The sequence below is a fragment of the Pelmatolapia mariae genome, linkage group LG16_19 (assembly GCF_036321145.2).
Source record: "Pelmatolapia mariae isolate MD_Pm_ZW linkage group LG16_19, Pm_UMD_F_2, whole genome shotgun sequence".
Lineage (NCBI taxonomy): Eukaryota > Metazoa > Chordata > Actinopteri > Cichliformes > Cichlidae > Pelmatolapia > Pelmatolapia mariae.
Window position 1 is genome coordinate 1337362 of NC_086241.1, and position 13713 is coordinate 1351074.

Below are 13713 nucleotides of genomic sequence, written 5' to 3' on the forward strand. Positions count from 1 at the left end.
CAAGGAAATGTACAAATTGGACGTCTGAAGCCTAAATGCTTGTTGTGGGAATAGACGCCTGTGTAATCCACTGCTGCTCGTGCTGCTGCACACCCCACCCTCGTCCCCCCCCCCCCCCCCCCCCCCCCCCCCCGCCCCAAGCCCGTTTGAATATCGTCATCTCCTCGAGCCCCTTAAATCCTTATTGAATCGTCTGCCATCTCATTTGTCTTCTGTCTAATAATTCTGCCACTTGCTGGGTGGCTGTTGGGCTGATCTCTGCACAGTGATCAGCATGAGAGTGACTTACTGCTCTGATCTTTGTTCTCTGGTTAAGGTGCTCACAAAAACCAAATAGAGAAGAAGCAGCCTTGCATCACACATAATTATTTTCTTATGCAATAACATAATGTGTTATTCAACAGGATTGTAAGTGTAAGGGTTTACGTGGTCGTGAAAAACACGTGAAACATCAAAATGATAATAAAAAATGTTTTTTTTTTCCAAACATTAAATTCTGAACAGTCGTTAAAAAAAAGATGAAATATTTGTTAGAGGCTGTTTTCAGGAGACACAGGAGGGTGGGGTGGGCTGCTTTTAACCATGTAAAGCACTTTGTGCTACATTTTTTGTATGAAAAGTGCTTTATAAATAAAGATTGATTGATTCTCCTGGAAACAGGTTTGGTGATTGTAAGTAACACAGTGTTGTGTGTCATAGATGTGTGTTTCCGGTCTCTGTGCTCCTCCTGTGCCTGTCTCGTCTGTCCTGTTTTACTTTGACAGTCTCGTGCGCTACGTTAGTGTTGTCGGTTTTGTTCCTCCGGTCTCGGTGTGTGTGATTGCTCCCAGCTGTGCTCTCCTCCTGTGTCTCGTTGTGTCTTTGTGTATTTGTTCCTCTGTTTGTTTCTGGATCGTCTGCATTTCCTCTGCTGTTCTTCCCGCCGTGTTTCCAGGTTTCATGTTTAGCTTTTGGTAGTTCCCTTCCTGCCTTTTGTTTTGTAATGTTTGCTGCAGCCCTAAATAAAGGCTCGCTTTTTGTTAACATCCACCTCCATCTCCGTTTGTCTGCATTTAGGTCCGCATCCTCTTTTCTCCACGCCGTCTGTCTTAGCAGACGGGACAGTTTTCAATAATTCATACATCAAATGTAAAGTTTTGTACAGAATGATGGTGGGTGTTTCTGAAATGGTGGACCAGCCTAAGCTTGAAGCGAATATCAACAGTGTGAAATGTTACAGAACACATAAAAAGATCAAGCTTTTACTGCTGGGAGTTTCTTTGAAGTACCATAAGTAGTGTTTCTGCTGGACTTACAGACTGAGGGGAAAAAGTTCCTCTCACATGAGAAAAGCAGGAATTGCATCATTAAAGGGCAGGAAGAGCAAATGTGGGCAATCATACCTGCGTGAAAGGTGCTATCCTGCAACAACACAGTTCTAAATTAAGCCTTGACAAAGAATGAGTCAGGCCGTGACGTCCGTGCATGAGTCAGGCTCTGACTCGTCTGAAGAAGGGAGCTTATTACAGAGAAACTGATTGTGACAGTGACACGGTACAGTCTGTCACATACAGTACACACAGACTCCTGCATCAGTTACGCTCAGGCAACAAAACACCAGAGAGAAGATTTCAGTTTAATTACTTTTCTTTGTCCAGATAATTACCTCACGTTACAGGCTCGCCTGCTTTTACGTTGTGTTGCTTTTTAAGACATTTCTTATCTTTATATCTTTAAAATGATATATTTTGAGCAGGTCCCATTTCACATGGACAACATGTTGAACACATATAAGCACATCAGCATGAGCAGCACCAGGTATATATTACTGTCCTAATACTCAGAGACGTGTGTGGTTATGTGTCTGACCCAGAGACGGCACAAAGCGTTGTTTGGCTGACGCTCAGCCTGTTTTCCTTCTTCTCTCTTCGCTCTGCAGGATCACATTTTGCCACCTGCCCTTTCAGAGTAAATGGCTGTATGTGGGGACGGAGCGCGGGAACACACACATCGTCAACATCGAGTCCTTCATTTTGTCCGGATACGTCATCATGTGGAACAAGGCCATCGAACTGTGAGTATCTGAGGCTGAAACAGAAGCAGTGCTAAATGGTGACGATGGTGTGGGTTTACGATAAACGATGAAGATGAAAATGCTGGTTGTGTGGAGGCCAGTAGGCTGGCTGCTGGTGTTACACCCTCAACTCACCCGTTCTCAGTCTTTCTAAACTTGCATACTTAGATACATGCAAACTGTAAGAGTCGTACTGTAACGACAGCTACGACTTAACTCTCCCCAATAATGACTGCACTTGAGGACCTCCATCTGCCTTTCGTGAGAGGTTCTCTAAAGTCGTGGTTTGATCACCATTGGAATATTTTGTTTGTTTTTCTGAGGGAGGCGGTATAGGAAGAGACTTCCTGCAAACCCGGTTATTTTGTTCTACAAGCAGACGTGAAATATGTCAGAAAAAGAGCTTCAAGGCTGACTGCTAGCAGGCTTTCAAAGGGTAAAGAGTTAGAAATTACCGTTAGATTCCTTCAGTGAAACACGATGTGCACGCTCTTGTGTTTGGTTATTGTGAAACTGACATATGCCCCCGACTGACAGCTCGTTCCCATCAGGCACGCACACGCTGCTCAGCTGCATTGTACGGCTGTTTGTTTTCCGCGGTGTCACCCACCTACGCGCTGCTCTTCTGGTGTTACCCTGACAAGTCCCCTGCTGCAGTGTCAGTCATAAGTCACTCTTATACCGAGCCATCTTGTTGCCTTGTGACAGTTGAAACTATGGCGAGCAGTCTCGACACGATGTGCGTGTGTGGGAGGTGCTGTCTGCCAATCATCACACAGAGGCAGCGGTTGGGAGCAGGAAGTTTGGTTTGTTGATTCTTCCCGACAGAGTCAACAAGGACGAGCTCGGCATCCGTTTAAGAACCTCAGAAGTTTGAAAACTGTTACAATGAATCAGAAGAATAAAAGTGTCACAGTTTCATGTGGACGATCGTTGGCTGTTGACAAAGACTTGCTCTAGCTGTCAGGTTGCCCTGCATGCACACTGAAGACGTCCTTTATCACATTCACCTATTAAATATCGTTGTAATTAGTCTCAGCGGAGGAGGAAAGCGACCGCACACATGAACACTTCGTGTAGCTCGTGTCCTTCTGTGATGAGTTTTTAATTTTGCAGTAGTCTGTGGACCGCAGCGTAATAAAGGTCTGCTTTCTACATTGATCGCATGACTGTGGTAACACCTGCTGCATGATAACGTGCTCAGAGCAGAGCAGCTGTTTCTATTCCTTGTGTCCAGTCAGAGAAACACAGGCTTGGTCATATTTGTTTAACTGAAGACTTAAAATATTACCAGTGTTGTATGCTGAGGCTACGTTACTCCTTTACCTTGATACTTGTACCTCTTTACTGACGTAGGCGGCTCAGGATTGGTTGGTTTTGTTTGGAATGACTCTGTGTGGGATTAACCGTCAGCACAGGCAGCGTGCAGCGTGCAGCCACCTTCACCTGCTCGTGCTTCAGGATTTCCAGGTGACATAGTGATGGATAAACACTGCGATGTGCATGTGTTACAACTTTGATGCACATGAAACACGTCGTGTAATTAACTGCAGTTAATGAGAGGACTGCAGCCACCTGCAGCCTGTGAATGTCAGTGTGAGTGAGGATGTGAACGGGCATTTTATGTTTCCCACAACAAAGAAAGATGAATGTTAAATGCAGTGGGAGTGTGAATGGTAAATGGACTGGTTCTTATGTGGTGTGTTTCTACTCTAAAAGCACCGTATTCAACATGCTTCATCCATCCATTCACACAAGCACTTTGTGCTACGCCTCAGTTCTTTCTAACATCCGTACATGTTCACGGGAAAAGTTCATATCTGGTTAATTAAACAGCCAAAAACATACGAGCCACCAACACGTCCAACTAAGGCAGGTCACGTTACTGAATCCCACCATTTTTTGTTCTGATTATCCACGGCTGAGCTGGAGCCAATCACAGCAGTGAAAAGGCCCAGACAACCATTCGCTCTCTAATTCACACTTACAGCCAAGCCAGCTTTCTCAGATTTGCTCATGTGTACTTCAGGATAACATAAGAAGATGATACTTGGATGAGTCGAAGCTCGTTCAGTTGGACGTTTCTCCTTCGTCGGTCTGAAAAGCACGACAGGAATGTTTGCCTGTCGACTTCTGTGGATTTTCCTTTAGTGAGGACGGAGCTATGAGGCCAGTGTAGGACGTGCAGTGTTTCTCCGTCTTTGTCTTATTTTTCTTCTTCCTCGTCTTCCTGGAACAGTTGCAGCCTGGTATATACACCTGCCTACAGTACCTGCAGTATAGAAACACAGTCTCGTTTTCAGGGTTCTGGTATTGACGGGAATCGTAGGTCTCGGTCTCGGTCTCGGTGACATCTCTAATGCTTCTATAGAAAAGTGACTCAACGTGCTGACACAGCTAAATGTCTGCTGGATCCTTTATAATTAAATATCAGGGAGAGATGGCCTGTAGATAATGGCTCATTTAAGAATAGGTAACTTTCCTTTATGACTTAAGCTGCAGAGTGTACCACAGTCTCAACAATGGGCATATATTATGCACTGCCGAGCATACACTGTAATATATTCTGTATTTCCTAACCGTCAGCACTCTTTATCTTCCTGAAGTAGGGTTCATGAACGAGTAGAGAATGAATCTCTTCTCATCAACAGCCGGGGTGACCGGGGACTCGTATTATTTATCTGGGGAGGATTTCCACGAAACATGAATAAGGATGAGAGGGGACTTTGTGCAACATTTAGCGAGCGAGGGAGAAGTCTCCTAACCGTGCAAACAGGAGGGTGTGAATCGCATCGACGTATGACTGCATGAGTCGTTTGGTTGGTTTAGTGTGCAAAAAAAACTATTCAAATGGGACCAGTGCAGCCAAACAGGAGGGCCGGGCTCTCATTGATATTCAGACGGGTTTGCAACATATTTAATGCACAATTTCATCTTCAGGAGATTCGCTCTGAAATGAGAGATAAAAATGAGATGCGAGGAGAAATGGGAAAACACAGCAGCCCAGTGCACACTCTTCACAGAGCCCTCTGATGAGCAGAATTATGTTTGCGCCTGGCTTCGTGTCAGCTGTAATCAACACTGGCATGTTTTCCTATTTCTGCTATTGGGACTGTAAAATAAACAATTGGCTTCCAGCCACCGCCCGGTTTCACGGCCTCTTCACAGGATGAGTAATGAGCAAAAATGCTTACATGCTAGAGAAATCCATACATCAGCGAGTGTTATGAAAAGATCATCGTCTTTATTAAATACTGTGTAAAAAGGCTGCGCTGACATGTTTACGCCTTCAGATCTCACAGAATCGTTTTTCTGTTCTGAGCCTTACGTTGGTGCAGCTGGGTAAAGAACGGCCACTTTAAACAGCGTTTTTCTTTATAATGAAAATCCTGCACTTTGTACATTCATCAGCACTCTGAGCACCTCCCCACCACATGCATGCAGCACACGCAGCGGGTGGCCTGTCAAAAAAAGGATGCCATTGGGGTTTGCTCCAGAACGAACAGTGTTTCTCCAAACCTTTTCCACGTGGACATTTAGCAGAGCGTGCTGGTTCATAGCCCACCCAGCCACGGAGTACGTTTCAGAGTGGATGGGTGAAAACCCACTCAGAGAGCTCTGAGTCTAAATCGGCATCGCTGCAGAGATAAAGTCATAAAAACTACAGACACCTGCCTCAGGGTCAAGAAAAGTTCAGCACTTGAAGAAATTTACTGTAAACCATTTCCTGCAGTGCAGTCCCCCCCCCCTCTACAACACCCCCCTCTGAGTCAAACACGTGAGATTATTTAAACTGTTTTATCTCAGACCAAATACATTCATGTTTACTGTTGTTTGGATTTATCATCATTTCAAATCCTCCATTAAAACGAGCTGAATGAGCTTCTGCTGATCCTCAAATAAAGTCTGTGACACTGAACGCAGTAAAGCACATCCTTTGCTCTGTAGTGTATACGTACACCAGAGGATTACACCTGTCCAGAGTAATCTATTACACATAAAATCTGTAATAGTAATTTTAATGAAGACACCAAAGGACAAAATGAGTGTCTGCATCGGTTCCATTGGTTTGCTTTTGTTGAACTCGGTGAGCGTGATAACAGATAAAGCGGTGCTTGGCGGTCCTCGCCATAATCTGATCGTCCCACTGGATGTGTGACTGCATCACTGGGGGGTGATACCGCCCTTCATAGTAACTCTGAGACTGAGCAGTGTGCTGAAATGATGATGTTGGACTGAACCAATGATTTAAATATTATTATTTCTAATTCTAACTTCAAATAAGGTTAAAGAGCTAAAACTTCCCCTGCTTACAGTCGTGTGAACATTTAGTTAGAAAATGAAGAATTATCCTTTTTCCTTTCAGCAGCCTGACGGTGTGGAGTATTCAGGTGTGTTAGCACAGCCCTGATTCAAGGAGTGGACATCACAACAACAGACCAAGTGAAGAGCCCCCCCTCAGACCCTACCAGCCTCAGCTGGCATGTTAACGTCTGCGTAGTTAGAGAAAGACTTTGTTGTCACGAGAGCCGTACTTCAGACAGCGGCATGGTGAGGGAGGGGTGGGGACCTGGACGCCTTACAGTCACCGAGTAATTATGTCAAAGCTTTTGTTTCATCACTTCCTCTGTTAGTCTGAGCGACTCTGCTGACATTCACAGCAGACAGATGCTGGACTTCCTGTTTCCTCTCCAGAGATCCCAGCATGGACATAAATGATCTCTAAGAACGTAAAACATCATAAAACAAGAGGCAGTCAAAAACAAGCTCAAACATATTTTACTGTTTGTGTTGCCATGTTTCATATTCACAAGTGGCGTGTCACACAGCCTCAGCACATGCGATATTACATGAATACATGTGACACATAATGAGTGCTGTGTCTGCAGCTGACGTGCTGTTTCCTGCCTCGCTCCCTCTCGTCTGTCATATCGATTATTTATCCTTTTCTAGCCGTGATTGGTTGTCATGGCGCCCCTGGAGCTTAAGGTGTCTTTGTGTTTGTGATCCCAAAAGGTGCTCGTGCTTCTCAGATGGTTACAAAATATTTCAGTAATATCATTTTCTTCCTACCAGCTGCATTATGAGAACAGTCTAAATGTGTTTATGCAGAATATACAGGAGTTGTTGGTTAGTCGTGCGTGCTCACTGATTTTAGATCAGCCGCAACAAGCAGTGCCGATTTGTTTTTGGCACCGTCTTCAGCCTGATTTGGTGAAATCACTGCTTAACGAGCACTGGGACCATCGTGCCTTTAACGGGGGCTTTAATTGTTCATCTGTTTATTTGCAAACAGCATTTCACCTAAGAGCAGAGACAGAACGCTGCCCTAAAACCACACAACAAACCACCAACTTGCCTTAAAAGATCTGGAGAATAATGACCACAGAGACAGAGGTTTGCCCAAGCAGAAAATCAGCATGAATAATAGAAACGCAGAGTTAAAAAGCACATTAACGGTACAGGGAATAATAAATAGAAGCAGGAAATAATAAAAAGAGCAGGTTACTGTGGCCTGGCTGCAGAACAAAGCGCTGTAACGTAAGAAGAACACTTTTAATTGTTAAAAATCTCCATGAGCTGCTCGTGTGTCTGTTCAGATCAAGAATTGGATTTAAGAGGAAGCTTTATGTGATTATCTTTGATTGCTTTAATGGCAGCGCTGTTATTTATTCATGAAATAAAATGATGCTAACATCGTACAGTCTCTGAGAGCAACGACTGCAAGATGACCTTTATGACCTGGATCAAAGAAACATGTCAAACATGAGCAGATTTTCTGTTTCTCTTAGAATATCAGACAGCGCGGTAGGATTCATACATTCATTGATTAAATGATTTCAAGAGCATTTGTGGACACGCTGGCTATAATTCCAGCTGTGAGCACCCTGCAGAGACAAACACTCTGATGCGTCAGCGTGAAGCCGTCTTCTTGCTCGCTGCAGTTACTTTCCGTCTCTAACTTTGAGAAGTCTTACAGTTCAGCTGTTTGGCCTCACAGCTTATCAGAAAATATTCATCCCAAGCAAACACAGATTCATTCTCGTTTCAGATTCACTCGGGCTGCTTTCAGAGTCTGGCCTTGACGGAGAAATGTTATCAGTCAGTAACTCAGCTCAGATTCACACGTGTCCCCACAGTGTGAAAGGCTTTCAGAGGAAATGACCTTCCACACACAATCACAAGCTTCCTGACTCATCTCTGCTTTATCAGAAATTCAATATCTGCTGTGAACTTTCTGTCGCCAACATGTTTTATAGTTGATCGGTGCTGATTGGTTCTAAAAGCACACGTTTGTTTCTCTGTGCAGAGGGTTCAGGGTCCCACGTTAGCAGGCGGGTTACATCACCGGGTATATTCGATATATTCGAGCTCCTGGCTTTCACCCTGTGTGCTGCACTTACGTGTCCGGGCAGGTGTTGTGCGTTGCAGATGGTTCGTTGATATCCTGGTTTGTTACCGCTTCCAACAGCGATGCATTGAGAGCGTGTTCTGGTTTCATGTTTTTATCGCTCTCCAGCAGCAGGCATAACTAAACGGGCCCATCTGAACACGTCAGTCACACTTTACCTCAACTCGCCAGATTATAGGCACAATGCTACAGTGTCCTGACTGTGGCAGCTAAACTGACATCTGCCGGTGATCATGCAGCTCTTGTGGATTTCTTGGAAAATAGTGATGCATTTCATTTTAGTGCTGCAGGTTTGTGCTGTGAGAAGCACCAAGCACTGATCTGCTGCCTGCTCCAAGGGTGCGCACAAACAACTTACTTTAAATTAAAGGAGCAGTGCCACAGTGTAGAAAAACGGCTCCAAATCAAAGTCTGAATGGTATTATGTAAAAATAATAACCCTCATCACGCAGGAATAAATCATTCAACAATAATATACTATATTACACCATCCTGTGGAAAACTCTGGAGACTTCTCCTCGGATATTTTTTTGTCCAAGGAGACAGACTTTCTTGTTAAGGTGGTGTTGAGCAGTAGTTCAGGTCTTTCTGTTTTCACTCATATTCAGTCCTTTTGTTCATGTAGCTAATGCTACAGCGTAGGGTATCTGAAAGTCATGTTAATAGGAAGCAGGAAAAAATCCATCAGAGACCTGACACAGGAGCTTCAGCTGATCACCTACAAGGACGGCTGAAGGAAAACAGGAGGAAAGGCTGAGGCTGAAAATGACACCAGAACTGGACTGAAGGTCAGAGGAACAGGTGTGATGGAGAGATGGATCCACATCATGGTCAGTGTGTACGAGGAGGTCAGGAGGTCGTCCAACAGTGAGAGTCTGCAGCCATCTGAAGCACGGTGGAGGCTCTGTCATGGTTTCAGGTCAGTCAGTGCTGTTGGAGATCTTTGATAAACTGATGAATTACAGAGTCTGATCCACCACGCAGGAACATCTGGAAACATCTGACTGGCAGCAGCTTCATTTTTCAGCATCATAGTGATGCCAAACACAAAGCACACATCAGTGATGGATGGGCCTCCTCAGAGCTCAGCATCACTGAAGCAGTGTGGGATCATCCTGACAGAGAACACAACCAAAGGCAGAAACATCCAAAGAAGAGCTTTGACTGTCCTTCAGGAAGCCTGGAGAACTGTTCCTGAAGATCCTCACAGAGCTGACAGAGAGCTCAGACTGTGCGCTTCTTCAGCACAGACTCTGTTTTTGCCGTACATGCTGTGTTTCCATGTATGTTTGCACGTTTCAGTCACATATCTTCCAAAATATAAAAAAAGCAGGGTGGCTCAAGACTTTTGCACAGGACTGTATACTTTAGGCATTATGTGCCTTACTTTATTTAAACATTGAAATGATGCATATGTCACATTTTCTCACATTATTCATAAAAAGAGCCTAACGTGAGCGTTTAGGTTGACACCTTTACGGTGTGTTTTATACTGCAGGCTGTAATTTTTGCATCGTCACAGAAACTATATACCTGATATCTAAATGTCAGACCTCAGTGTTGTGTTGTGTGCTATTATGGTGGCTGGCAGCAGGCAGCTTTTTTAGGGGCCAGAAAATTACAGCTATAACAGAAACACCTTAAAAATTTAATAAATACCACAAGTAAGGCTTTGTTGTTGTTGCTCCCTGCTGACTGCAATTTGAATACATCAAGTGGGCTCTTTCTCTTCCACACAGTGCCGACGAATGTCACACAGCTCAGCAGCGTGTTAGCGCAAAGTATGCCTGTGATGCTGAGTACGCGTGCGTGGCTGCAGTAAAGCTTTTACATTTGTTGCAGTATTGTTTCAGAGCGTTACACTTTGTCTTCCTCACCTCTCTGTTATTTTTCCTTCTCATTACAGATCAACTAAAACTCACCCAGGACCAGTCGTTCATTTGAGTGACAGCCCAAAGGATGAAGGAAAGGTGTGTAGGCGGATCAAAGCATCACCTTCATGGTTCTCCTCGAGCACCAGCGCCACTGCTGAAGCAGTCTGCTGCACTGAAGCTGCCTCCCTTTTCACACTTTGTGCCTCCAGTAAAATCTGAGCTTTTTCCTCTGCCATGTTTCTGTCATCCCCGCCCCCCATCGCTCCCCCCCATCTTCATCCTCGATCCTTTCTTCCTGTTGGCCATTATTTTTTTCTAATTGCTCACCTTTCACTCTCTCACCTTGGCTGTCTTTGTGTGCTCGCTGAAAAAGAGCCGTCGTCTGTGCAGCGTCTCTCCTCTTGGTGCCCTCGTCTTTGTTTTGCTTTTTTTTAACTCGCGAACAAAGAAGAAAGAAGCTGGATGGAAAAGTTGCAGGTGGCGGTTGCTGAAAAAGAGAAAGAGAGGTCATTGAGAGGCATATTGATTTTTGCCAGTGGAATTCTGTAGCCCTCGGATGAAACCAGACTTGAAAAGCTTTAAAGACAAAAGAATGAGACATGAATTTTCAGCTGCCGTCACCTACTGCAGTCGCTCACTGCAAGCAAGAACAAAGGCCGTGTGTTTAGAAACGTCTCCTCTCCTTGAAAAGCACAAAGTTAACCCTTAGTAAGCAAAGGGAACAAGTTCTCTTAGATGTGCTTTTGTTTTTTCTGCAAACCTTGTTTTTAGCCTTTGTCCCAACAACAGCAGTAAGACGTGATCACACAGCTGCATCCCTGAGTGTAGCTCTGACTCAGCTCACGCTAATGCTGCTGTCCTGTAGCTGAGGTTAGTTAAGCTAGCCTCCATGTGTTCGGTAATGATGATTGTCACTGAAAGGTTAGTGTGAGTTTGCTGGTCGCCAACTGATGCAGCAGCTTCTCTGCTGTCAGTGCTCATGCAGGCTCATCTACCATGAAGCCGGAGGACTCGCTTTCCTGTTCTGCTCAGTCAGTCTTTCAAACTGGATAAAAGCTTTGAGATGAAGTCACTATGAGATGATAAATGTCATTCTGTAGAAACATTATCCTGAAACGACCTCAGATGATATCAGTCTCAGCATCACTTTGTGCAACTGGAAGTCTTTAAAAATCCAGGTCTGACTTTGGTTCAACAAGTTTAACATACAGCAGGAAATACAGAGAATTATTATTATATTACTGATCACTAACACAGGTTTGGAACAATGTTATTTATAAAACACCAAATCACAGACATTTACATACAGACAAAACCCAACAATCATATGACCCCCTATGAGCAAGCACTTTGGCGACAGTGGGAAGGAAAAACTCCCTTTTAACAGGAAGAAACCTCCAGCAGAACCAGGCTCAGGGAGGGGCGGGGCCATCTGCTGTGATTGGTTGGGGTGAGAGAAGGAAGACAGGATAAAGACATGCTGTGGAAGAGAGACAGAGATTAATAACAGATATGATTCAATGCAGAGAGGTCTATTAACACATAGTGAGTGAAGAAGAAATACCCAGTGCATCATGGGAATCCCCCGGCAGCCTACGTCTATTGCAGCGTAGCTAAGGGAGGATTCAGGGTCACCTGATCCAGCCCTAACTATTAGGGGTGCAACAATACTCGTATTGATATTGAACCGTTCGATACAGTGCTTTCGGTTCCATACGCATATGTATCGAACAATACAAAATTTTTAATTTATTTTATCAACTTTTCTTCTGACGATGCTGTCTGTGTTGAGAGCTCAGTGGATCTGCGTTCGACTTATCCGCCTAGGCTGCACTGTCGAGCGCAGATCCACTGAGCGCAGCGCAAGCTAGCGAGACAGAAGTTAAGCCAGTTGCAACATGGCAAATTGAACCTCCCCCACCCTCATTCAGATCTGGCGTTTGAAACTATTTTGGTCTTCATGTGAAGTATGACCCTGAAGGTAAGCGCGTCATGGACAAAAGTAAAACAGATTGTGGGATGTGCCACGCAATGCTCAATTACATTGGTGGGAACTAGTGCGTTAGCGCAGTTAGCTCGTTAACGTGTTGACGCTGTCCAGCCCCACCAATCATTCAGCCCCACCAATCATTGAGCCCCACGCACGGGGCGATCCGCGGTAGCTCGTTAACGGAGATTTGCCGTGTTGTGGCGTTAACGTCATTTCAACGAGATTAACGCTGACAGCACTAGTGGGAACACAACGAATATGACTGCACATTTACTCCGACATCATCCTAGTGCAAAGACAAGTGGAAGCAGACAAAAACAACAAGCACGCATGCTACAAACTTTACCCGAGTCATTTAGACAGCTGTTAGCACATGATTCTCCTTATGGGGACCTGATATGTTTAATATGCTGCTGAGAATATACCCCAGAAGAAGCTATAGTATAGCTTTTATTTTGGAAAGACCCATTTCTCTGTAATAAACTCTCTTTTTCCAAAGATGAGGGATTTCTCCATCAGATATTTATTTTTTTATTACTTTGTCGTTTCAGCAACATTAAATTTAAAAACTGTACTTTTGAGTTAAAATATATATTTATAATTTTAATAAATGACAAATTAAAAAGGCATGAACATTTTTTGTATCGAAAAAATATCAAACCATGACACCAAAGTATCGAACCGAACCGTGAATTTTGTGTATCGTTGCACCCCTACTAACTATATGCTTTAGCAAAAAGGAAAGTTTGAATCTTAAAAGTAGTGATAGTGTCTGTCTCCTGGATCCAGACTGGGAGCTGGTTCCACCAAAGCAGAAACTGAATTAATGATGACAGCAGATATTAAATGAATATTTCCAGTGGCAACATCCCTTATTCAGCTTATAAATATGTAGTATATGTAACATCTGCTCTTTATTCGGTCTGTTTTGAACAGATTTTGTGTTGTTTAAGCCGTTTCTTTTAACGTGCTGCAAAAAACATCAAATAAAAGCCCAAAAAAATGAATGAAAAGAAAAATTGTTTAAAAAGCAGTTAAATTTTCTTCACCAAAGCCCATAAAAGATTATTTTCAGGTTTTGCTTTGTTGGCTTTGATGAAATCTCTGCTGGAGTAAACGACTGTAATTTCACTGCAGTTTGTCTACGTGCTGCAGTGTTCTCTTTAAACTGCCCACAATAGAGCCGCATGAATACTGTTTTCATGCTTAATAGATATTTATTATGTTAATGAGATGTCACTGATATGTCTCATTCACATCACAGGTTTGCTTTCCCCCTCACCTGCACTCTGCTTCCCTTCTTCAGATGTGCAGTGTCACACAGTCTTTGCACTCAGCAGGAGAGCTGTTTCCTCCTCTCTGTCTTTAAAGCTGTGCTTCTGCA

The 13713-nt window shown here is 43.9% G+C and overlaps 1 protein-coding gene across 9 annotated transcripts in view; it reads left to right on the top strand.

Moving 5' to 3' along the window:
- The window catches only part of stxbp5l (syntaxin binding protein 5L), a 136748-nt gene that overhangs the window by 70924 nt on the left and 52111 nt on the right, over positions 1–13713 (top strand). For all 9 annotated transcript variants that reach the window (XM_063499735.1, XM_063499726.1, XM_063499729.1 and 6 more), the window contains exons 5-6: positions 1919–2053; positions 10372–10435. In XM_063499735.1, coding sequence (XP_063355805.1) covers positions 1919–2053; positions 10372–10435 — 199 coding nt within the window. The remainder of the gene's footprint in view (positions 1–1918; positions 2054–10371; positions 10436–13713) is intronic.